This window comes from Podarcis erhardii (genome assembly GCF_964252035.2).
Source record: "Podarcis erhardii genome assembly, chromosome: 13".
NCBI classification, from domain to species: Eukaryota; Metazoa; Chordata; class Lepidosauria; order Squamata; family Lacertidae; genus Podarcis; species Podarcis erhardii.
The window spans coordinates 51,203,110-51,229,564 of record NC_138502.1 but is presented as its reverse complement, the minus strand read 5'-3'; the positions used below and the strand labels follow the sequence as shown (position 1 = coordinate 51,229,564).

General features: G+C 44.4%; 1 protein-coding gene across 2 annotated transcripts in view; it reads left to right on the top strand.

Annotated features, from left to right (window-relative positions):
- COL15A1 (collagen type XV alpha 1 chain) overlaps nt 1-26,455 on the top strand; it is a 127,203-nt gene that overhangs the window by 58,606 nt on the left and 42,142 nt on the right. For both annotated transcript variants that reach the window (XM_081837215.1, XM_081837216.1), the window contains exons 8-19: nt 722-859; nt 5,190-5,216; nt 8,028-8,090; nt 9,111-9,188; nt 10,790-10,852; nt 11,933-12,067; nt 14,956-15,018; nt 16,506-16,541; nt 18,143-18,277; nt 20,773-20,841; nt 23,306-23,350; nt 24,286-24,330. In XM_081837215.1, coding sequence (XP_081693341.1) covers nt 722-859; nt 5,190-5,216; nt 8,028-8,090; nt 9,111-9,188; nt 10,790-10,852; nt 11,933-12,067; nt 14,956-15,018; nt 16,506-16,541; nt 18,143-18,277; nt 20,773-20,841; nt 23,306-23,350; nt 24,286-24,330 — 897 coding nt within the window. The remainder of the gene's footprint in view (nt 1-721; nt 860-5,189; nt 5,217-8,027; nt 8,091-9,110; nt 9,189-10,789; nt 10,853-11,932; nt 12,068-14,955; nt 15,019-16,505; nt 16,542-18,142; nt 18,278-20,772; nt 20,842-23,305; nt 23,351-24,285; nt 24,331-26,455) is intronic.

Here is a 26,455-nt window from a genome sequence, read left to right as displayed (position 1 = left end):
TGGTTTCATGCAGGAGTAAGGCTGCAAACCGTCATCCACTTACTTGGGAATCAGACCTGCTGGGCTCAGTGGGGCTTACCTCTGAGTAAACATGTTTCGGATTGTGGTCTAAAGTTGTCCTTGGATTCCTTCCTTGGAGGGGCTGGTGTGGGGAATCAGCTGCCCTTCCCACAGAATGCAGCATATGCCAGGGATGCTTCACACTAACAACTTTCTTCGACACAATTGTGCATGAATATACGTAACTCCAAATCAGGGGTGGCTTGTCCTATAGGGAAGTCCTTCCCTGCGCCTTCTGCACCCACCCTTGCCAAAGCATCCCTTACCTAGGTTGCACAGTCTCTTTAATTTCAAAACAAAACAAATTCCTTCCAGTAGCACCTTAAAGACCAACTAAGTCAGTTCTTGGTATGAGCTTTCATGTGCATGCACACTTCTTCAGATACCTAGAGAAAGTGTTGCATAGTTTTCTTGCATATTCAGTGGGATACGTGGATTGTAGAGGGTTCTTAATTCTAAGACCCTTGGGTATAATGTCCAGGTTCTTTAATTAGGTTCTTTAATCTTTAATTTCAGTTATGCCTTATAGTACGAATATAAAGTTCACTGTCCAGTTCTGGCCATGTTTATTGAGAAGCAAACCCATTTGTTCCAAATGGGGATGAGTTCCAAATAAATCAGTTTAGGCTCATAGCCATAACTGTATGTTTTCTACCTGAAGGGCCAAAAAGGTGAAAAAGGGGAAAGGGGAGAGGAAGGACCACCAGGGCCACCAGGAAAAGCAGGCCTGGATGAAGCAGAACCTGGGACTGTTGGACAACCTGGGCTTCCTGGAAAGCCTGGACTGGATGGTAAACCTGTAAGTATTGCACTCTCACTGAACACTAGATCTGTGCAAAGTGTTTTCTGCTTTTGTGAGGCAGCATAATTGGATACAGCCATAGGAAACTAACAAAAATACTCACCTTGATGTGCATTTGCACTGTTTCAAGGTTATTCAACACTCTTTTCTCTTCCCCTGGGTGAGCCAGTGTGGTGTAGTGGTTAAGAGCGGTAGTCTGGTGAACCGGGTTCGCGTCTCTGCTCCTCCACATGCAGCTGCTGGGTGACCTTGGGCTAGTCTCACTTCTCTGAAGTCTCTCAGCCCCACTCACCTCACAGAGTGTTTGTTGTGGGGGAGGAAGGGAAAGGAGAATGTTAGCCGCTTTAAGACTCCTTCGGGTAGTGATAAAGTGGGATATCAAATCCAAACTCTTCTACTTCTTTTTAGCACATTTTTCTTTTCTTTTATACTTGGTCCTAATTTGCTTTGGTCTCATTTGTCCACACAATGTTGTTAAATTCCGTTGGCTGCGGCAACCCATGTCGTTAAATAATAAACACATAAAAGTTTTTTTTGTCTTTGTGCATCTGTGATGTCACCACATCATGCAGAACATTGTGATGTTGTGAAGAGCACTATGCAGATTGCCACAACTAGTGGAATTAAAGGGCAGTGAGGGCATTGAGGGGCTGAGGGTATTGAGGACAGGTAAGGAGTGAAATGCTTCTAAGAGGAAGAAGAACGGTACAGTGGTACTTTGGTTGCTGATGCTTCAGAAGTTGAACGTTTCGGCTTTCGAATGCTGACAACCCAGAAGTCGAATAGCTTCCGAGGCATGTTTCTTCATTTTTCAATGGATTTTGCCAACCAGCAATTGTGCCTCGGTTGCTGAGCGTTTCAGAAGTCCAACGGTCTTCCAGAACAGATTGTGTTCGACAACCAAGGTTCCACTGTATTAAATGAATGTGGATGTGAAAAAATTGCAGAAATGGGAAGTGTTTTGGACATAAATTAAAATGGACACAATGTGAGATAAATGGTTTTAACTGAACCCTACCAAGCAATGAGGCGTTTTAATCTTCATGCATTAGTTATAAGCTAAACTCTTGATTCTAACTCCATTATTAATATTGTTATTATTATTTTATATCCAGCCTTCATCCCAAAGGAGCTGAGGGCGAATGGGAAAGGTTGGTGCTGAGGAGCAAATTGAGTACAGTAATTTGAAGGAAGCAGTAGAGTTCTTTTGGTGACACAATGGTTAGGGAGCTGGTACTGACCTCTAGGGCTCATAGTCCGAGACCTGTAGAACCTGAAGGTTCAGTCTGAAATGTTTTTGTTTGGCATTATGCATTTTCATTTAATTGACAGGTCAGTTAAACAAACATGGACCCAGTTTCTCATGGTCATGCTTCAGGAGAAATAAAGAAACCATACTGTGATCCCCTAGTGAACAGACCCCAGAGGTCTTCTAGATGATGACCAGCCAGCCTCCCAGCACTTACTTGAAGCCCAGGATTTTAAGGGCAAGCCCCAGGCCTGTAAGCTGGGCTGCTCCTGGCTAGCTGGCATCAGCACCATTTGTCCCAGGTCCTGACTCTTCTTGGCACTGCTGCCTCAGTCTCCTTCCACTGCTACTGGCTTCCTTTAAATATTGTTGTCTGCCCTCTGGAAACGATGCCTTATGAGGAACGGCTAAGGGAGCTGGGCATGTTTAGCCTGGAGAAGAGGAGGTTAAGGGGTGATATGATAGCCATGTTCAAATATATAAAAGGATGTCACATAGAGGAGGGAGAAAGGTTGTTTTCTGCTGCTCCAGAGAAGCGGACACGTAGCAATGGTTCCAAACTACAAGAAAGAAGATTCTACCTAAAGATTAGGAAGAACTTCCTGACAGTAAGAGCTGTTCGACAGTGGCATTTGCTGCCAAGGAGTGTGGTGGAGTCTCCTTCTTTGGAGGTCTTTAAGCAGAGGCTTGACAACCATATGTCAGGAGTGCTCTGATGGTGTTTCCTGCTTGGCAGGGGGTTGGACTCGATGGCCCTTGTGGTCTCTTCCAACTCTATGATTCTATGATTCTCTCTTGTCTAAACTCATTCAGCATACGTATGATATAAATCAGCTGTTACTTTCTGAGACTATGGTTTTCAGAAGTGAGCTAAAAATGTTTCCTAAAATTCAGTGGCACTTCTCAAGCTGCAAATATCCCTGATGATGGCAGGTCCCAGCCCAGGCCTTCCTGGTCCACTACAAAGCAGGATACATGTGATTTAAAGTCCAGCATGAACCATCAGGAGGGAAAGCCAAACCTGCTCCTTAAATCCCCTTCTTTTAAAGCTGCCATACATCCAGATTTTCCCGGACATTACCGGGATTTCAAAGGGGGAATTGACATTTGGTGGGAATTTCCAAAAGGCGACGCTTTGTCTTGGACCTTAGACAAGTCAATCAAAAAATCATGGGGTTTTGGGCATCAACAACTTTCAGTTTTTACTTTTTGAAATATGGCAGCCCTACCTTCTTTAAAACATCTTCCTCCCACCAGATGGGACAAAAACAGCTTAAATAATAGGTTGTTAAGAGTAGCAGTCAAAAAGCCGAACTGGCAATCAAAGTGGTGTTGCTTAAATTGGATACTTTTGTGAGGTTTGCAGTTAGACAAGTAAGGCCATGTCCAAAGGTATGCACACAAGGGGTTGTTCTATTCAGCCGTTTCCTCTCTTGAAGCCCTTCAACCAGCAACAACATAACACAGATTGCCTTCTTGCACACATCTGGCTTCTCTTGAGCACGTTTAGCAAATATACCATCAAAGCAGCACTTTAGACCCATTCCTGGTATGTGTAAGCAGGAAGGAAAAGTAGCTACAAAACTTACCCTGACCTGTGCCAACAGCAGCCAAAGCCACTTCTGGGAGCAGCTTCCTAATTTGTTCTGAGGAAGTCCGAGTGGCCAGCATCATGTTTTGACACTGGCTGCTGCCAGTGGAGCGAGTGAAGGCCACCTTTGATATTGGCTCCTGCTTCAGAATTCTTGGGGCTGGAGCAGCTCCACCTTCTGCCCACATGTCAACGCAGTCCGAGCAAACCTGATGCATTTTCTCAGGCGGCCTGAGGCAAACACATCTCAGCCTGTTTGTTACCCCATTTATTTCTTCAGCCGCAACACTAAGCACACCACTCTAAATGTGTGGCAAATCTGTCAGTGGATTATCTTGTTTGTCCAGCACCGGCTCACCCACAGGGCATGGGGAGGCGACTGCCTCAGGGGCAGGAACAGAGGGACAGCAGATCTTGATGTACACCAGGGGTCAGCAAACTTTTTCAGCAGGGGGCTGGTCCTCTGTCCCTCTACCTTGTAGGGAGTCGGACTATATTTTTTTTTGGGGGGGGGGTAAATGAACGAATTCCTATGCCCCACAGAGATGCACCCAGAGATGCATTTTAAATAAAAGGACACATTCTACTCATGTAAAAACACACTGATTCCTGGACTGTCCATGGGCCGGATTTAGAAGGTGATTGGGCCGCATACAGCCCCCGGGCCTTAGTTTGCGAATTAGTTAATATGGAATTAGTTAATATGGAATTAGTATACCTGAAGGAGCGTCTCCACCCCCATCGTTCTGCCCGGACGCTGAGGTCCAGCGCCGAGGGCCTTCTGGCGGTTCCCTCATTGCGAGAAGCAAAGCTACAGGGAACCAGGCAGAGGGCCTTCTCGGTGGTGGCGCCCGCCATGTGGAACGCCCTCCCATCAGATGTCAAAGCAATAATTAACTACCTGACATTCAGAAGACATTTTAAGGCAGCCCTGTTCAGGGAAGTTTTTAATGTGTGATAACTTAGTGTATTTTTGGTTTCTATGGAAGCCGCCCAGAGTGGCTGGGGAAACCCAGCCAGATGGGCGGGGTACAGATAATAATAAATAATAATAATAATAATAATAATAATAATAATAATAATAATAAACAACTTCCGCCTGCATTTGACTAAAATCAGATACAGTTGTTATGTCTTGCTTTGTTGAGCTGCTTGAATAAAGGTCTGGGCATGCTCCAGACTTAGAGGTAACACATGTCAATTCATCACATATTGCTGGGCTGCAAGCTGGAGACAAATTCTGTCAAAGCAGTAGTCCATTTTAAGGGAGAACCAGCAATTGGTGGTAGTTATGTAGGTTTTATAGGTACCCAAAGTGGGGATTGGTGCAGAGAGAGTAGGCAGGAGACAAAGATAAAAAAATATTTTATCAGCGCAACAAGGAAGAGGTTATCGTTAATACAACATAAAATGCTAGCCAGTATTGATCGGTTGATTTTAATCTCTTCACACAAGTTTTGTAAAGTTTGTTTCTGTTTCTGTTTCAGGGCATTTCTGGCAAAGATGGGTTACCGGTAAGTAACCTAGATATACGTATGGATGACACTATCCAAGTGCCCAGCATTTGTGTATATAAAACGTAGTGTTTCAGTTTAGTCCAGCATTTGGTTTCCAAGTCCTTCTGTCCAGATGCCCCCAGGGATCCAGTGAGCAGGACAAAGAAAACAAGCCTCCCCCCTGTTCACTCCCAGGGAACAGAAAATTTCAAGAGAGAGGCTTTCACTGAGCAGGGAGTTGCTATTGTTCATGTATAGAAGGCATCGATAAGACATCTCCTCCATGAAATTTAACAAATCCCCTTTTAGAGCCACAACACATTGTGACAGCAAATTATTTGAGTGGAAGCTAGGTATTTTCTCTCTCTTCCTTGCCAACAAAGCATTCTGCTTTTCCCCATATGAGTAAAATGTCAAGCATTCAGTTAGTTACTTATTTCAACAATGTATACCACTTAACACAGCAGCTTCCAAGCAATACAGTGGTGCCCCGCAAGACGAATGCCTCGCAAGACGAAAAACCCGCTAGACGAATTTCCCTATGGGCTTGCTTCGCAAGACGAAAACGTCTTGCGAGTCTTGCGAGTTTTTTCCTTCCCCCCCTTTTTCTAAGCCGCTAAGCCGCTAATAGCCGCTAAGCCGCTAATAGCCGCTAAGCCGCTAATAGCCGCTAAGGCGCTAAGCCGCTAATAGCGCTAAGCCGCTAAGCCGCTAATAGGGATGCTTCGCAAGACGAAAAAACCGCAAGACGAAGAGACTCGCAGAATGGATTATTTTCGTCTTGCGAGGCACCACTGTATACAGAAAGATGAAACAGATACAGTAAATATGAAACCACTTAAAGCTATAAGATCAGAAAATGCTCCTGGTGGAGATGTGGGCCATGCATCTGAGTCAAGTGGGGGGGGGCACAAAGACCTTAGTGAGTGGGCAGAAATAAATGCAGGAGGCAGCCCTGGATCCAAGCCGTTAAGGGCCTTGTAAATTTGAACGTAGAGGTGTTTAGCTTTATCTGGATCATGCCCTTCCTTCTATAAATAGCAATTGTGGATATAACCGCTCTGGAAATCCTTGCTTTTATTCTGATACTGTATTTTTCTTAATATTACAAAATTCACTGAAAATTTTTAAAACAATACTGTAATTCAAGATTTCCTATATAGATTATGCAAATGACATATACTATTGGTATGGTGTTGAATGGGCAAGAGTGTATATGTTGTATCTTGTTTTTTAATCAGAAGTCTGTAGCTTGGAAATCCAAATTTTGCCCTCTGTAGATTATACAAACTAAGCAAATGTGCTCATGCCTCCAGTTTTGTATAACTTACTTTGTGTCTGCTACTCATGGGCTATGCAGACCACTGATGTCCTATCCCTTACTCACTGGAAAGCCTATCTTTCCCTTGTGCAGCAGGGGGAGGGGGCCACCAGCCTCTGGGGCTATGCTGCCGCCATGTTCAACTCCACCCTCTGACTCCTTGCAATGCTACACACATGATGTCAGGAGTAAGGACGCCATATTGGGGCCCCCTCAGTCTTTTTCGGAAGCTGGTGCCACTTCTGCTGACACACTTTGTAGTGGGAGGGAACTTAGTTCTTGCATTTATTCCTCCTGCTGGCATAATTGCCACTTGACCCATCCTCTCCCAGAAGTGAGTTGGCCGCAAGAGGAGGAGGCAATTGTAATTTTGGAAGTTACACTACAGCTGCCTTGTAGAGAGGTTCCCTCCTCCTCAAAGAAAGGAAGATAGTTATGAAAATCAAATTAATTAATAATATATGGAGGTTCTGAATACAGGCCAATCAGCAGAACCATTTTTACATACTGAAGTACAAGATAAAGCAGAATTACTATTAATTGATGTGGGTATATCAAACAACAGATGTTCTGAATCCTTCCACATGTTTTAGTAACTTTTCAAGCCTCCATTCAACCCAACTTGAACAACTTGAAGGTCCCAGGCCACAGAGAGGTTAGGCTGGCCTCAACTAGAGCCAGGGCTTTTTCGGCTGCGGCTCCAACCTGGTGGAACGCTCTGTCACAAGAGACAAGGGCCCTGCAGGACTTGACATCTTTCCGCAGGGCCTGCAAGACAGAGCTGTTCCACCTGGCCTTTGGTCAGGGCGCAGCCTGACTCCCTCCTTTGGCAATCTTTACAAAACTTTAGTTTATGGTTGCCATCAATTTTGATTTTAATTAATTTTTATAATGTTTTTATAATGTTGTACTGTTTTAGTGTTGTTAGCCGCCCTGAGCCCGGCTTCAGCTGGGGAGGGCGGGATATAAATAAAATTTATTATTATTATTATTATTATTATTATTATTATTATTATTATTATCTTTGCAAGATGTTTTTAGGAAATGATCTGGACATATGTTTACAAGACTACTTCAACATGCTCAATTCTGCATAAAAAATATCATTGACCTGCAGGTTGTTGCCATGATTCAAAAAGTGAATTTCTGTACTCAGCACATTGCCTTGTATTCACCAGCATATTATTCCCAGGCATATGAGTTCCAGGAAATGTCCTCATTAGACAGAACCTCCTTCAGCTGTTCTGAACTGGGATCAGGGCAATTCATGATGGTGGTCCATGAACTGGAGCCAGTCAACAAGCTATTGGCTGCTGGTCCATATGATTCCACCACAGCCCAGGTTAGGTGGGATGCTTCAGGAACCAAATATGATTCCATTCCCTGGCACACTGAATGGTGAAGCAAGAGGAAGAGGATTGCTGGCGCACTACACTTACTTTAATTACAGCCTTTCAGTACAGAAAAATGCTAATGGAAAAGGGATGTTAATATACCTTCTCTTTTAGGGTAAACCAGGACTTCAGGGCTCTCCAGGGCTAAAGGGGGAACCTGGCCTTAAAGGAGAAAAGGTAGGCACTGTTTTGATTTTTTTTAAAAAAAAACAAAAACAGTGGTGTTTCATTGCCATGAGAATCATGAGTCATGTGAACTGATGCATCCTGTGAACTAAGGTGGCTTCACCTATGACAGAATCTTTTGGCAGAAGGCACTCCCATGTTTCTTCCATGAGGGAGTGATGGTCCTACACATGACTGCACATCTCCTAGGAAGCCACATGACATGCCAATGTTGTGAGTGCATTTTAAAAGGCTTGTAGCAGTGTTACAGAAGCAAATTCAGTATGTAGCAATGGGCTTAAATATCTACATGATCTTTAACACCAGCAAGACATATAACCAGAGTTGAGTACACAGGCAGTCAGCTGAACTCCAAGTACCTTGTCTGCATTCTGAGACCACAACTTCTGAAATGGGTCCCATTTTATTGGACTACACCCTATTCTGCATACCTTCATGGAAGCTAAGGCAACTGTGGTCCAGCCAATTTTAGTCAGAATAAAACTGAACTTTCTGACAGTAAGAGCTCTTGGACAGTGGAATGGACTCCCTAAGCAGAGGTTGGATAGTCATCTCTCAAGAAATCTTTAGTTGGGATTCCTGAATTGCAGGGGGTTGGACTAGATGACCCTTAAGAGTTCCTTCAACTCTACTACAATTCTATGAAAACGTATCACATACTTTTCATAGTGGGCCTTCAAGAGTTTACTTTATTTGCGTAGTTAAAATATTTATATACCACTATTCACCAAAGTTCCATAACTGTTGAATTAAAATAACAATAAACATACCAGAAAAATGCAGTTCAGACTAGACAAAAAAATCTAGTAGGTCTGCTAAGTCTCATCTATGTTGGTGCTGCATACAGCATTCCCAGGTGTACAAAGCTGAGATGGGTCAGCTCCCCTCAGCTCATCCACCCAGTTCTCAGCAAGGCTCATGAGGCGGGTGTGCATTTAAACAGACCATCTCCTAACTTAACGTTTGTGTTCCAAACCCCTCACAACTTCACCATATTTATTCTTGTTCTAGGGAGATGCTGGCATAGGACTACCAGGCCCCCCTGGGCTTCCAGGGCCTCCTGGGCCACCTGCTCCATCCAGGGGATTTGTGAGTTTGAGCGCTTATTATGTGGAACAGCTCCTCTGTTTGTTTGTCTCTCCAGCCTTATGTTGCATTGAGCTTCTGGTGGTGAAACGTCACACGAAACAGCCCACGTCTCAGAGAGGAGACAAGCTGAGAGCAGTGGTGTAGCGTGGGGGGTGCAGGGGGGGCCGGCCGCACCGGGCGCAACATCTGGGGTTAGGGCAAATCCATGGGTTAGGGGGCGCAAATCCACGGGTTAGGGGGCGCAAATCCACGGGTTAGGGGGCGCAAATTACTTGCCTTGCCCCGGGTGCTGACAACCCACGCTACGCCACTGGCTGAGAGGAGTCTGAAGGGAATAGGCATGGCCAAGCTGAGCGGGCAGAGAAACCTGGCTCAAAGTAAATGTGATAGTGGAAGTTTGGTTTGGTTATTCATTTGCCTGCCTCATTCTCATGTAAAGCAGAGTGCAAGAGCATGCCTAAGTCCGACATCAAATGCCGGATGCACATAAATGCCACCCCAAACCTTATCTCCTTACCCTCAATTCAGGCACTCTTGTCCCCAGCCAGCCAGGGAGGCAGAAAAGTACCCAAAGTGAGAGAGCATGGCGGGGGGAGAATTTTCATGTCAATATAAGACCTGCAGCACTTGGAATTGTATGTGAGTGGGGCAGATTCATGAATGATTCTTCCCCCTCTGCACACACACACACCAACACCCCAGTCACCATGGCCCTCCATTCTTCCTCTTCGGCACACCTGTTTTTCTCTGGGAAGAAAAATGCCTGAAGGTGAAGCAAGGCAGGGAATGGCAGGGACAGCAGACAGGAACATTAGTCCACAGATCGAGGAGCAAATGAAGTCTGGTGTCATCTTAGCCTTCACGCTCCATGTGCCTCCTACAAGGGAGGTCCTTCTCTGTGGTTCACCCCCCAAGACAGACATGGAAAGTGGCTGTGAGAGAACAGGCCTTTTCAGTGGCTGCCCCTCGGCTGTGAAATGCTCTCTCCAGGGAAGTTTGCCGAGCGCCTGCATTGTCAGCGCAAATATATTTTTGTTTCCCCAGGCAGTTGGCACTTCAAGCAAGTTGATTTTTGGTCTGTTCTTTGTGTTTATCTAATTTGGTTTTGGTTTTCCTTTTTAATAAGATTTTATTAAGGCAATGACAGAGCTGCAAGTTGTCACAGTGAGGCAGAGAGCAAGGTGCTCAGGTGTGGCTTACAGAGCTCCTGGTTTTAAGTTTTTGGCCCTTTATGAAGTTGAATCACAGCTCTATGTCCATCAACAGATTTATCCATCCTTTTCTGCCAGTGTCGTCTCTCCACAGGGTAATATTAGAGTTATCATCACTGAATTTCACCCAAAATTCCTGCTTGGGCATAATCATCTGGTGACTATTGAGAAAAGGCAAAGGAATTCCAGTGAGTCTGGAAAAAATTCTCTGGCATGGAGTAAGAGTTAAGCTGCCTCCTAGTTTCACCTGAAATATAATTTGAGGCAAATTAGAACATGCCCGCTCAGGGAAAATGTCTGAGGAATTTTAAGGACTGTTGAAGAGAATTACTGGGATGTGGAATTCACATCCCACCAACAATATTCTAAAATTAATGTTGTTTGTTTCAGAGAAGAGTGGAAATGGAAGCCTCTGGCTCTGGTGACTCTGACAGAGACATGGAATTTCCAAGGGTACGTAGGTTCTGATGGCTACTGCTAACTTGTAAAGGCTTTCCAAATCACAAAGTACCTTTAAAGATATAAGACACTAACATCACAATAAGAGAAAAACCTGTATGGTAGAGCCAGCGTGATGTAGTGGTTAAGAGTGGTAGACTCGTAATCTGGTGAACTGGGTTCACGTCCCCGCTCCTCCACATGCAGCTGAGACTCCTTAGGGTAGTGATAAAGCGGGATATCAAATCCAAACTCTTCTTCTTCTCTGTTGGGTCAAGATAGCCATATTGATTCGTATGCTGTCGGTGGGGTTTTGTTGTTGGGCTGTTTGTGTAATAAAGGGGAACCACACCAGAGTGAAGGTGTCCTCCTTCGAAAACCTTTTCCTGACAGCAGAGGAAACGGCAAGGGGATGATATCCGCAATATACAAAACACTGCTCCAGAATCCCATAAATCCCCTCACCTCAGTCAAAAAACAATGGAAGCACGACATAGGCTATGAAATAAACCCTACCCAGTGGACTAAACTGTGGACTAAACTAAGGTTACCAAATTTTTTTCAATGAATCTGGGGACACTTTTCAACTTCCTACTAAATAGATGGATTTTGTCAGGGGACTGATTTGTAAATCTGTCCCTGGGAAACGGGGACGTCTGGTAACCTTAGTCTAAACCTCCCTTTAAATGACACCTGAAATGACAGAGGAGCCTGAGAACTAGCTGGTTCACTGTCACACCAAGATCAGGTGTTCTGAGGTGCACAATTTTACAAAGTCCTGTGGATTCTTAACCTGAAAATTATACTCTGGGGATTCTGGCTTTTTCTGAAAGTTTAACCAAATTCAATGGCCTGGATTAAGAACATCCAACACATTCTCATTACTTATAGCACTTCAATAAGGCATTTCACATCCATTGTCATTTTAGGAACTCTCTGAAGTAAACAAGTACCGGTATTATTGTTCTTGTGCTGTGCTGTGCTGTGCTGTGCTGTGTGAAGCTGAGAGACATCAGCTTCTCAGGGTGTCCCAGCGAGTCCATTGCTGAGGGAACAGGGGCAAAATCTTAATCTGAATATATCTGATTTATCTAGGGTGCCCCTGGACCTCCAGGTCCTCCAGGTCTACCGGGGGCTCCAGGACTGCCAGCACCAGATTCAAATGCAGGGATTCCTGGGTTGCCAGGAGAAAATGGGAAAGGTGGAGCCGCTGGGCATCCGGGTCCTCGTGTGAGTATTTGCTGTGCGAGAACTTTAGCTGTATATATTAGCAATGCTGCCCAAGATCAAATATTGATTAGCAGCATGGCAGCACTTAATCCACCTTTCTCTACTTGCCATGCAAAGGATGGCACAGGTGTGACCATGGCAGTGCTGTCTTTCACCAGGTAAAGAGTAGGGCTGGGTGACATTTCAGTTTTAAATTAACCCAGCCTCTCTCTGCTGGCAGGTGGCAGCTCCTCTTCTTAACTTTAAAGTAGCTCCCCCCCCCTTTGTCTCAAGGAAACTGCAGAGAAACATGCCCCATAGTTGCTTCAAATGAAAAGAAAAGAAAAGATTGCTCTGGCCCCTTCCCTCTTTTCCCCATCTGCATGTGCTTCTTACTTGGTGTGTTTGTGTGTGTGCAGTTGTCTCTGTGCTCCTCATTTTCTCCTCCAGACCCTCTGCCTCACCTAGAACTCTTCTCAATTCTCCCCTTTCTTTCTCACACATTTGTTATTATTAATGACAAATTAATATATTAACATTAATATATTCTCCTTATATCTGTAATGTTATAGTGGAAGCATGCTATCACTGAAAACATTTTCATATAATTAAATGCGTCAAGTTTTCCTTGCAAAAATATTTATTTTCTTTAATCATTTTTTACTCTGTAAAATTTTATCCATTATTACTGGTTTGGCCTGCTTTATAAAAGAAATGTAAATTCCCCTGGCACTAAAATACAACTGGCACTAAAAATCTAAATTTTGTCAGACCCATAAGTAGTAGCAGTTGCCAGGGCATTGCCACATTCACCTCTACATAGTTTCAGCCTTTTGTCAAACATCGTGATATATTGAAGTATTGCAATATTTAGCTGGTGATATATTGAAAACCAGATATCACCCAGCCCTAGTCAAGAGCTTCTCCATAGCCATGCCTGCAGATGCCTTTAAGGAAAGGTGAGATGGCCAGGGAAGCTGGAAGTGAGTTGAAACATCATGCCAGCTTGGCCTGGTTGGGTTGTCTCACTGCAAAAGGCCATGGCTCCTTGCCCAGCCAGAGTTGGGCATCTCGGGATCAGGCCTGGTGGAGTCTCTCCATCAGGGGCTAGAGCCCCTGTTCTGACAGGGCTTTTGGGGAAATCCTACAGCTGCTTCTAAAAGCCTTGCTGCTTCCTCCGCCAGGGCTGTTCCCCAAAAGCTTTGAACCAAAGAAGGCCCATAGGATGTCACACAAGAGGGCAGGAAGGAAGAAGGCTGTGTGCCAGTGCTCACCACAATGCTTGATTCATGCCTTTGGGCTTTTCCACATGCCCTTTGCTGCTGCTGCTGCTTTTTATGACGGCTGTCCATTCCCAATTTTTAAATCACCACACCATATCAGCCTTCAAAACTTTCTTTTCTGCAAACAATTTGTCTGTAAAATCAGAATTTATCACAGAGGCAATCTGTGATTACTGGAGCATAGTTGGGTAATTTGAGTGAGATGATTTATTGCCTTATTGAAAAGAAGGCTTTTCAGAAGCTCCCTCTCTTCTAAACTGTGTATTTGGATTTAATTCCAGTTATCTCAATGGTATTTAATAAAGTGCACTAAAGGGCCACAGGTTAAAGTATGTATAAGGTGGGGCTTCATCACACATGACTTCCAAGTAGCATTCGCTTTGACCCCAAACCTGTCTTCTTAAGCACTTAAGTACCGAATTAGATGTTGAGGCATGGAATTGGGAAATAATTCTAAGAACAGATTTGCCAACGTAGCCCCTGTGGTGATCTCAGCCTTGTTGGCTGGACAACTTTTTAATAGGAAGCGTGTCTGAAAATGCATGGGTAAAAACTGCCTTTAGCAACTGGAAATTTTCATCTTACTGAGAACTTGAAAGTTACAGGTGTTTTGTCTGATTGCAAAAGTTTGTGGGCGGAATTTGACTAGCAGGATGCGTGCTTAACACCGACAACTTCAGCCCTTTAATAATCAGTTGCCTCCCATATATTGTCACAAGTACACAGTAGTGTTTGAAGTATGGCACAAGATGTTTTGTTTTTAACCACCTACTTACACTGCCAACATGCTCAAAGGAGCAGGAAGAAAGTAGCATTCTCTCTTTGCCACAAGAAACAGCTCTCTTCCCTCATACAAACACAACAATCTTATGACTGCTGTTTCTGAAAATTTGCGTGAAATGAGACTGTCTGCTCTGCACATTTTGTTTCCCCATTTCCAGAACATAAGTTGTTCAACAGGGTTATCACCTGCAGTGATAAGAATCTCTTCAAGGAACTTAAGGCTGACCAATATCACACAGAAGAGGCAGCCTTTGTATGAAGGACAGGTGTCCAGCCAGATGCTTTCAAGTGAATCTAAGATCTGAGCTATGCATTATGGGAGCAACCTATATCCTGAACCGTGTGTTGCACCAAACAGCTTAAAAGCAAAACATAAAATGGAGAAATTGCAGGTGGGAGAAGAGTGGTGGATACCTTCCCTTCCCCACGACTGAATTTCACGTAGCCATCCTTCAGCATAATCTGACTTAGTGGGGAGTACACCTGAAAGTGAGGAGATGTAAGGGGGGAGTTGTAAGTGAGAGACACAGTCGCCTCCTCTTCTGCCAGTTCTTTGCTGAAACACCTCCCTACTGTTGCTTTTACAGCTGGTTGCTGCGACCTCTATTCTAAGACATGGGTCTGCCGCTGTAATTAGTTCTATCCTGAATGCATTCATCTGACTGCCAAGAAGTTGTTAATCATCTAGATATTCCAGACTCCTGTTAACTAATGAAGAGATTATAAAGATCATACTGAACATATGAGGGGTAGTTCTTTTTTTAAAAAAGCATTATACTGTAAGTTAAAAAGCAGCCTTATAATTTGTGTCATTACAAATATCTCACATCTGTGATTTTTCAGGGTCCCCCTGGTCGTCCCGGTCAAGATGGATTGGCTGGTTCTGCAGGAGCAAAGGGAGAAAAAGTAAGTTGCAAACTCAAGAGTTTGTTTTAGAGATGCTTACAAAGACGCTGGGGAATCAGAAGGTTTGGGAAGGATGACCTGGGTCAGTGGTTCCCAGTTGGTGGTCCGCGGATCCTAGGGGGGACTGCACAACCCACCCAGGAGGTCTGTGGCACCTTTCACAAAAGAAAAACTAGCATAGAGATATGAACATTTTAAAAAGTAGGGGGTCCACGGCTTGGCTTTTGAAAAAATAGGGGGTCCACTATGCTTAGCTAAAGGGGAACCACTGACCGAGGGCACCCTCCATTTGGGGTGGATGCTCAGTATTTAATAATTTGCTTTGCAGACACAGATACTTGATAATATGCCTGCTGTCAGTAGCACCATTCCAGTGTGAATAATAATAATAATAATAATAATAATACTGTAATAATAATAATAGGTTTTGATTGCTCAAAGTTTTGATCGTTGAAAATTCTTCTCACATTATATTTTGTTGTCATCCTTACAACTACCATATATAAATGACTGTGATTTTATGAGCAACTTGCTTCAGCCCCCCTCGTGACTTCATGACGCAGGACAAGGGTGATTGTCAAATGAGAGACTTTCTGATTCACAGCTCTGTCCCATAGGAGGCAGATGCACACCATATAATTCAAGTGCATTCAACCTACATTTAAAGCATATGATGTCCCCCCAAAGAATCTTGGGAACTGTAGTTCCCCCCCAGACCCACAATTCCCAGTACCCTTAGCAAACTACAGTTTTCAAGATTCTTTGGGGGGGTATAAAACAATGCGGCTACATACTATACTATACTATACTATACTATACTATACTATACTATACTATACTATACTATACTGAAGTGTTTATTTCTTTGGTAGTCCTTGAATCTTCTGCCACACTTGCCACCCCTTTCTGCCACACCGGTGTGGCGCATCGCACCCTTTGAGAGCCACTGATCTAAGTAGGTAGTCCGCATGAAAGGCATGCACATCTAAACCAGAAGAACAGGTCTTTTTCACAATCCTGCCATGAACTGTATGTTTAATGAGTGGTTAAATTATAAATCAAGTGCTCAAGGCAGACATATATTATAGATTAAGTACTCCACTCATACATAAAACTGAATTATCTCTGAGTTTAAATAGTGTTCTGTTTATAGTACCCACATAAAGACTTTGAAAAGGTTATCTAAAAATGAGAATCCTTTGCTTGCTTTTCCCCAGAGTGCATGATAAGGTTTGGTTTCTAATACATGGCATACAAGCCCATCTTTTAGGTAATGTATATATTTAAAAGGGGAATACAAGCGTTTGATTTTCACTGAAGGCTAACACTGGCATAATTTCTGGGCTTAATTTGAGTTGGAGGACCCGAGATGGTTACTATGACAATAATTATGGGATTTGATTCAATAACTTGCATCAATAACAAGCATTGTGAGGGTGTGTAGGCAGCCTGCCTGCACAGAGTAAGTAATATGTCTTATCTTACAGGGTGATCAAGGTATTTGGGGGTCACCTGGAGCAAAGGTAACTGAACAGGTCCACCTTTAATAATATTTAATAATAGTTCTTGTATCTCATTGATAAAGTTTGGCTCCACTGGAATCAACAGTACCAAGATTTTGCATAGAACTCTGCCTGTGGTCTAACACTTAAGAACTAATTCTGGATTTGTTTCCACTGCACAACTACCATTCACTTTTTGGGGGGAGTAATTTAATGCAACTTTAATGCCAGCAGCTCAGTTTTATCTCCAGTTCACCAGAGCCAGCAAAAGCAATGCAATATTTAGCAATGTTTCCGCGGAAAACAGAATGTAAGAAGTGTTTAAGAATATAAGTACCGTCTTTTTCGCTCTATAAGACACACCTTCCCCCCTGCAAAAATTAAGGGGAAATGTGTGTGCATCTTATGGAGCGAATGCAGCCTCCATGGCTTCAGCGATAGCAACATGAAGCCTCTGAAACACAGTGGAAGCGCTCCCACTGTGCTCCGGGGGCTTCACATTGCTTTTGCTGAAGCCTGGAGAGCGAGAGGGGTCAGTGCGCACCGATCCCTCTTGCTCTCCTGGCTTTGCTTCGCTGGAGAGGCGCTGCACAGCTTTCCCTCTCTGTGCAGCGCCCCTTCAGCGAAGCGGGAGGAGAAATGGAAGGGGCTGCGCAGAGAGGGAGAGAATTTTTTTTTCTTGTTCTCCCCCTCTAAAACAAGGTGCGTCCTATGGTCGGGTGCATCCTATAGAGCGAAAAATATGGTACATAAAAAAAGAATATAAGAACTTAACAGGAGCCTTGCAGGATTAGGCCAAAGGGCCGGCTCCTCCAACTTCCTGTTCTCACAAGGGCCAAGCAGATGCCTATGGGAAGCCTGGAAGCAGGTCCTGAGAGCAACAGGACTGTGAAACAGGAAGGTGCCGCCTCAGACTCCCCCTCTCCACCAAGCTCCCTTTACCGGGGTTGTGTGGCAGCTTTCCTCCTCGCTTCTCCAGGGGCAGCAGCAGGGTTGGGTGTGATTCTGCCACCAAAGATGGCTGCCTTAATCTGCCTCATGGGTGGGCCAGCCCTGGCACTCTCCCTACTTGTGGTTTCCAGAAAGTGGTTTTCAGAGCCACGCTGCCTCCCGCAGTAGAGGCAGAATGCAGGCATCAGGGTTAGTAGCCGCAGATAGCCTTGCTCTGCATGAATTCGCCTAATTCTTTTTAAAAGCCATTCAAGTTGGTGGACTTCCGCCTTGTGGGAGTGAATTGTTGATGTTATTTACTGAAGTTCTCACCCTGGGCCAGCAGGGGGATACTGTAGATAGTTCAGGTCCACATATGCAAATAAGGGATCGAAAGTGACGTTCAGTGATTGGATAGTTACAGAACTTTGTTACAGTTATGTTGTACTGGAGCTCTATATAAGCAGGCTGACTGAACCCTTCAGTTCAGTTCTGTTCTGACCTGTGAATAAACAAGAGCTGTTTGGAGAATCGCTGTGTCGTCTGATATGTTCACCCACAACTTAACTTTAACAGGATTAAGACAAGAGATTTCCCTCACTCCCACTTCCTATGTGTTTCCTCTCCACCCTCCACTTCACTCCACAGATTCACTCCTTTACGTTACAAAATCATCTCTTTCTTTCCCTCAGGGAGACCCTGGAGATATTGGATTACCAGGCACCAAAGGAGCTGATGGGGAGCCTGGGAAACCAGGGACCCCGGGACTTCCAGGACCCCCCGGACCTCCAGGACCCCCTGGCTCAGGCTATGGATTTGGATTTGAGGTAATCTCTTTAAAAGGGCTGGGAGGGGCTGAGTACATAAAAGTCTTGGCCTTGAGAAAATCAGGGGTCATTTTGCCCCACAAAATGCCCCACCCAGCCACCCCCTTTAGGGTTAGGGCCTACTTGGCTACTTGCTTAGCTGGTCAACAGAACCGGAAATGAATTTTTCCTCCCAATCTCAGTTGGCTCTGGACTCTCAGGTTTTTAAATTTCCCTCAGTGAATACTTTCTCATGTTAGGTGTTCACAATCCTCTGTCACATTTTTGTGTGGAAGTGGCAATTGGGCAGGATCTGAATAGTAAGGGGCCTGGATAAAGGCACATCTCTGACCCAGAGATCTCTCTCTGTCTAGCCAACGCACACGACCAATGGTAATCCTTCTTACTGATAATTTATTAGCTTTTTGCATTTCTATAGTGATGGCTTAGCTCCTCCACAGACATTAGTTTCTCCCCCTTAACCTCTTTTAGGGGCTCACCCAGACAGGTCTGAGTGGTTTTCCACTTGTCCTGAGCAGTTTTGCTTTTGTTCTGTCGCTTTCCCCTAGAAAATCCACTCTTTAGCGCTAAATCGGAGCAAATGGCAATCCTCAGAAAACCCTGTTTGTTCCAAATCAGCTCTGAAGATTGGGTTTCCTCGTTGGAAAGCGGCAGGGCAAACAAAGGTGTGGAAAATACAGTTGTATTCTCTTCCTAGTATTCAGTCATGGTCTGCTTGTGTAATGGATTGATTCATTGTGTGCCAGGGACCAGGAATCAGAGTGAATAGGCAGCAACATGGTGTTGTGTGATCAGCTGAGCGAAGGAGAGCCAGTAAGGTTCCTGCTTATGTGCTGTGCCTCTCACTCTGTGTGGCTGTGGAAGTTACTTTGTGAAGAAATCACTCCAAATCTCTTGAAAGTTTGTGTTTTTATGTAGCTTGCTAAACCGGATGCTCTCATGAGCTGCTAATTTCAAAAGGTCCTGCATGAAACCTTCCATTCTTAGTGTGAGTTGGGATTTGCAGTGCAGTAGGATTACTTGTTTGGCTGCCAGCGTAGCCCGATGGAACTGTTCTGTTCTTTTCTGCCATTCAGAAAGCACCCGGTGGGTAGGCACTTAGCCAATTAAATCATTGACATTTCCTATCTCCAGGGATTTATCTAAGACGAATTAATTCTAGCTTGATTTTTCTTCCAGAAAGGTTTGATAATTGACATTCCCGCAGGAGAAGGTGTGTCAGGCCAGCTTGTGGCCTATTGCACCTCTGGAATTTGTCCACAGCCTAAATGCCAAAGTGTTTCAAGAAAATGGGATCTGGCTGGCCAGCCAAAACCTGAGTTTCCCCACCCTCCATGGGTCACTTGGGCAAGTGGGTGTGGCTTGGAGGATCAGCTTCATGAGCCAAATTAGTATCCCAGCGAGGCCTCACTGTGGGCAGAAGTTTCCCCACAGATGTGTGCTGGTATCCAACAGGGGCTGATGTGTTGTTTTTGTTGTTGAATTAGTCTCAATCTAATCTTGCAAGTGGCTGGATTAATGTTGTACTGTGTAGGGCTTTTCTCCATTGTGCAAGCATTAGGCAAGTCTCCAGCTTTGAGTTCCACTTTTGTCTGGTTGAGTTGAAGACTGCGCTTAGTGTGTTGCATACTGTAGAACAGAGTCATTTGTTCAGCTCCTGGGGAATGCCAAGGAATGTGCCATGCAGAACAGGTCTTGTATGCCCTTAGTGCATCTGGCCTGAATTTTGCCTGTGCAAAATACTGTGTTAAAGTTGCAAAGATTGCGAGTGGCTGTTGAACTCCTCCTGGAGTGTATCAGAGGTTTATAATCAGCTGCTCTGTAGTTGTGTTGCTGTCCAAGCTTTTCTGGTGGCTATTATGGGGGGGGGGTTGAAAGAGAGAGGTCTCAGATATTTAGACCTTAGGTCAATTTGTATAATGCATTTTGGAGGGATAGTGAGGTAAAGCCCCCCTTGTTTTAAATGAATAATTGAGGAAATGCCTCCTAAATTTGTTACATACAAAAAAAGGCTGTTGTCATTTTAACTAAATATACATGCAAATCAATGGTGTTGTGGGTGGATCTGAATGAACTTGCGGAATCTCTTCTAGTTTTAACCAGGGTCTTTGACCGTAAAAAGATCAAGGATTAGCAAGAATTTGGGTGATCTTCACCATGATACCATCAGAAGGCGAGTGGCCTCCACTTTCCTCATGGTAGCGGAAAGGATGACCATCCTTCAAGAACTGCCAGTTTACCAGCCGCTCCCAGCCTTTTGTGCTTCGGGGACTGTGGTTATACTTCATTGATATTACCAGCTTCCCACATCAAAAATTCAGATTACTGAATATCTGCTGTGCCCAACAGTGTGATATTGTAGACAGAAAGTTTTAAAGAACGATATTAAATTGTGCTTTTAAATGTCTAATAACCTACTTCAGAAAACCTTTGCCCTACAATAAGTATACAGGGAAAATAACTCTAACTTTCCATTTTTTAAATGAACACATTAGGATATGGAAGGCTCAGGCATCGTTGGTTTGTCACGTGAACCTGGAACCTCAAGACTAAGTGGGCGAAATGTAAGTAAGCCACAGTTCTAAATCCTCATCGCCGTAATCTCTCAGGATATCTCATTTTATTTACCGCAATCAGCTATTTGTGTTTTCCCATTACTGATTAAGATTGCTTCCAAATGTAGGCTTTCTGTCGCAGTCAAATCTGATTTTTCTACATGTGTGGCTGGCACATGAGCCTCCCCATGTTCTGCTTTCTTTGGTCATTAGTTGCTGTTCCACCATGTGCAGGAGTGGTCTGCAAATGGGTCCCTCAATTAGTGTGGCCCCCTCTGCAGGGCATGCACATGTGTATTTCTGTACCTTTGTGTGTGCAGTAAAAAAATAACCGGAAGTGCACAAGATCAAATATTACCAGCATTCAGTTGTGATGCTTCACAAGGGATGAAATAGAAGCTCGTGCTTTGGTAAGCAGATCCATTTCTGTTTGTTTGCTTTAATACTGAGGTTTTGCAAAAGGTAATATATTTAACTATATTACCATGCTGTTTGATTTGATGAGGGTGGGTGGCAGCATCCCCTCCCTCCCTAGTAGTGCCCTATAGGCCCCCATAACCATTAACATCGCAACCAGGCATTATCCCCTACCTTAAAAATACACAGCATCAATGGAAGACCCAAAATTAGGATAGCAGTCTCCTGCAGGACCTCCATATTACTATTATTTTAAAGTCCAACGTATGTGCTGCGATTACAGTCTCCAAGGCAATCCCCCACAGCTTCAGTGTGGAGACCTTACAAAAATAACTTCTCTAAATCGGGTTGCTGGAAATTCCAGCATTTATTCAGCATGCAGCACATGGAAGAAATATTCATCTTTTATCTTGTATTGGGGGTTGCAGGAAACAAAGTGGCTAGACTGTGCTCAGGAGAAGAGCAAATAGAAGTTGGAGTGTGGCGACAGAGACTTCCCACCTAAACATCACCACACATGTGACAAACCACCCACTGAAGGGGAAGAAGATGTGCTAACAATCATCCACATCAGTGGTGATTGGAAAGTACAATGGGTTGTTTTGACCAGGGGGCGGCAATGTTTTTGTGGCTTGGGCCGTGAACCGGCCTTGCAGACGCCGTGGTGGGACGGAGTGTGTGTGCGCACATGCACAAACACTATTTCCAGCGCAGAGGATGCACGTGCAGCTTCCCATTGGCTGCAGCCAATGGGAAGCCGGCCAGCATTGCGGAAGGCGGTCTCCACTCTGCTCTGTGCCGATTTAGTGCAGCGCACAGGAGTCAACCGAGCAGGCAGGGGAGGGGGGTCCATGGGCCGGTTAATGGGCCTTGGGTTGCCAACCCCTTGTTTTGATTTTTCAGTAAGGGAAGAACCAGATTAAATCTAAAATGAGTGGGGGAAAGGATTGGTTGGCACTTTAATACGAACAGCATTGTGTGGACACTGTGAAAAACTTGTGTGCCTGAGCAGTACCAGTTTCACAATAGACTCCTGTCTGAAAGCACCCGAAATGTTTTACCATGTAGTCATAGCTGCATCCTGTGTTCATGTAGTTCCAAGAGAAAACCACCATACAGTGGCTTGGGGCTTCCCTGAGCACACAGGAGAGAGTACAGTCACTGGGAAAGCAGGGTGGGGCGAAAGGAAAGGATTAGGCAAATGTTCTAGACCAGAATTAGGAATGACATCACTCTCCCCCAGACTCATGCAAATTGTTATAGTTTTTCTCATGCAAGCCCATTCAAGTGACTCAGCTCAGTATTTTCAAGTCACAGTGCTGAAAAGAAGATTGCATGTTTTGAGGAGGATTTAATTAAAACCTGCTGTTATGGGAAGAGCTGTCTTGTTGCTGTTGGTGCTACTCTGCTGTTTATTCCCTCAGCCGGAAAGGAAGCAATCCAATGAGATCTTCTCGATCCAAGTTTTGGAACATGTTGTGTAAAAGGCTGCACTGTTTCTGAAGCCAGTTCTTATTCCTCCCTGCCCAGCCCCCCAAGTTGTTTCAGCAGGGGCAGGAAGCCTTAACTTCCCTCAACCTCCCAAGGTGACCATTGAGAGAGGAATTTGAGATTGGTGACAGCACACCCTAGAGACATATTCTGCTCAAGAATTGCTTCTGCTGTGACAGTTTGTTCTCTGTTCCCAATACATACACTTTGTATTAGTTATGAAAGACACGACATTTCCTTTTTAAAATCCACATAGGAAGGTCGCCAGTTGTGTGAATTTTAAGGGGAAATGCTATGGTGTGTAATGTCTAGTTTTGCCCTAAAGAGGCACAATTCAAAGTGACATTTGACGTATTAGTGCATAAGAAGGACTCGCAGGGGAGATTTGCACACAAGATGCTTATCATTGATGCTCTGCTACTTGGTCCAGTTGGGATTAATATTTGCGCATTTATACACAAATAAGTTGGTTATTATTGCATCTTTTAGGCAAGCTTTTTCAAAACCTGTAGCACACAACAGTGTACAAATTTAACAAATAAAACAGTACTATATTTTGTTATAGGGTCCAGCCGGGGAGGTCGGTCTGCAAGGACCAATGGGGCCAAAGGTAATCAATGCAGCACACTATCAAAAATCTTGTTATAGCAAGAATTCAGTTTGGCATGTTAGCAGTACTCCCAACTAATTTGTGATTTCATTATTTGATCAGCTACAATATTCCCCTTATTTTCAATCTTCAGATGAACAGCATTTGTGTTTAAGTAGCAAAAATGGCAGCACCCAACCACAACACTGGGAGGTATCAGCTGGGCTGGGGAAATCCAAGGTATCCACCCACAAGTACCGGTACTTTGTGGGGAGGGGCGGGGGGAAAGGTATGTGTGGGAAAGCCCAAAACAGAAGGAGGAAACTGTCCTTTTGATCATTTGGCCTTGCTGGCAGCATGTGGTAGAAGGAGCAAGATGCTAAAGGTATGACCAGGTGGAAGATGGGAGACTGAAGCAGAAAGGGCCATGGAAGATGAGGGAGAGAAAAGGGGAAGAAAGGAGAGGAAAGCTGGAGGGAGACTGGGAGGAGTTTAGGAACAGCTTTTCCCTTTTAAAATCCACACAGGAAGGTCAGCAGTTGTCCTATCTTTCCTACAGACAAACAGCAAATCTGTATATTTTGATTATAGCATAACCTCTTGTTATGACTATGTTTATGTCAATGCCAGTGGAGTTAATAATGATTATGTTTTCAAGACTAATCTCTTAGACCAAAGGTTTCCTTAAAACTAGTCTTTATGCACAAAAAAACTTTGCTTGTCTGATACCTTCATGCATCCATTTTTTCTACAGAAGGGAAATGTCAGTGAAATCAATGTATTTCTGAGATTTTGCTAATAACTTCAAATGCACTGTGATGCCACAAATAATTTTTAGGCTAAATTAGGAAGGATCATGGATTAATTATACCTTTCAAAGTATACAAGGAAGCTTCTTGTTAAAAAAAATATTTTAGTTCTCCATTTTTAAAATGACTATTTTGTTTTTGTTTTAGGGAGAAAAAGGTGACAATGGACTACCAGGTACACCTGGCTTAAAGGTGAGACATTAACTAAACATGATTTATAAACTGACTTCATAGAAATAAAGGCAAATACTTTGTATCTAACACAAATTAAAGATTTAGCTGAAGTGACCACATACTTTAGAATTCCCAAGTATTCCAGTATAGAGCTTGCTCTTGTGTTTTAATGTCAGGCATGCTGATCTACCCTTCTGTCTGAAGATGTATATATTTTGGCAGGGAGCGGGTGGGTCTAAACCACTGTGCCTCTTGGGCTTGCTGATCAGAAGGTTGGGGGTTCAAATCCCTGCAACGGGGTGAGCTCTGTCTCATCTTCTGCCAACCTAGCAGTTCGAAAGTACCCCAGTGCAAGTAGATAAATAGGTACCACTGTGGCGGGAAGGTAAACAGCTTTTCCGTGCGCTCTGGCTTCTGTCATGGTGTCCCATTGCGCCAGAAGCAGTTTAGTCCTGCTGGTCACATGACCTGGAAAGCTGTCTGTGGACAAATGCCAGTTCCCTCGGCCTGAAGCAAGATGAGCGCCACACCCCACAGTCGCCTTTGACTGGACCAGGGGTCCTTTACCTTTACCTATGTATTTTGGCATGTGAGAAATGTCAAGAAAATGTCTTGCTTTCTCCCTGGTAGATAACACCCGGAAGCTAATCCATAGTCCCATTTCCAGATTTGTGCATTGGACTGAAGCAAAGACATTCTTTTCTCACATTATAAAATATGCATCTTCATGTACAACATACATTTAGGTGCATGTATGGAATTGCAATGAGATGAGGCAAAGTAAAGTAAGTAGACCAGAGATTTTTAATTTTTTGAGTCCATGGCTCCCTTGACCAACTACATTCTTTTTGCGGCACCCCTATGGGGCTCAGGGGCCCAGTTATGTCACCTGCAGAGCTTGCAGTCTCTCACCCTTTTTCAAACGCCCTCCCTTGTGGAGTGTTTCCTCAGCTTCCTCTCCTTTCCCCTCCTTGGGAGTCCTCTGGGCAGACGCAACTGCCACCCCTGGTCTCTGAGCTGCTCCCCTGTTATGTACTGAGTTGAATAGGATCCAAAATGCAGCAGTCTGATTGGTCCTAGAACAATAGGATCCAAAATGCAGCAGTCTGATTGGTCTTAGAACAATAGGATCCAAAATGCAGCAGTCTGATTGATCCTAGAACAATGCAGCAGTATGATTGGCCTACAGGAACCAGCCAATCCAGCTCCAGATGGAAGTGAATCCACAACCTGATTGGCCTACAGGTGAATTCTGGAATTAGCCAATCACGTGCAGCCCATTGTGTAAATAATGTATATATAGCAGATACTTTGGGGGGACTTTCATTCCTCCTCACCACTATGAACTGAATAAAGTGCATGAAATCTACTCTCGACTGTGAGTATATTTCAAGCCCCCTGCCCTAAAGAGAGGTGTCTCCTCACACAGGGGCCTGGGAAGCACCCCCTGACCAGTCCCAGAGGCACCATTCCCCGGGGGGGCGGGGCTTGTAGCCAGGGTTGCTGCAACAAAGAGCTGTGCAAGCCTTTGGGAGGCAGAGATGCAAGAGGGAATCAGAGGAGGGAGGGGAGGAAAGAAGGACGAAGGCCAGTGTTGCTTGTGGCACCCCTGATCATCATTCAAGGCACCCCAGGGTGCCACAGCACACTGGTTGAAAACCACTGAAGTAGACTAATTTTGGCTGAAGAAGCAATGAAGAAGTCCCAAAGGTGCCTGGCTAGTTTCTGACTAGATGGGTTGCCACACCAAGATAGCAGCAGAAGAGGCTGTTCCGCCCCATAGGCATGGAGCCATCCATTGCTCATTGGCTGTAGGGATATCATGTGGTCCAATGAGATGTTGGCTCCATGTCTTCCCCTTTCTCCTGACAATGGCTGGCAGTTGGGGGGGTGTATCCTTGCCCTGCAGGGAGGCCTGAGAGTGGCTGGACTTATCAGGGCCATCGCTGATACTCAGCGAGCATTTCTCTCCTGGCCTTGGCTTTTAGTACTTTAAAAATATTGATGATGATGATGATGATGATATTCAACTCCCATGGAATCACTACCTTTTTTAGTGGTATGCACAGGCATGGGGCCAGGCAAGTCTCTACGCTTCCTCCCTATACATGTAATACCATTGAGCCCACTGGATTTCCTTGTG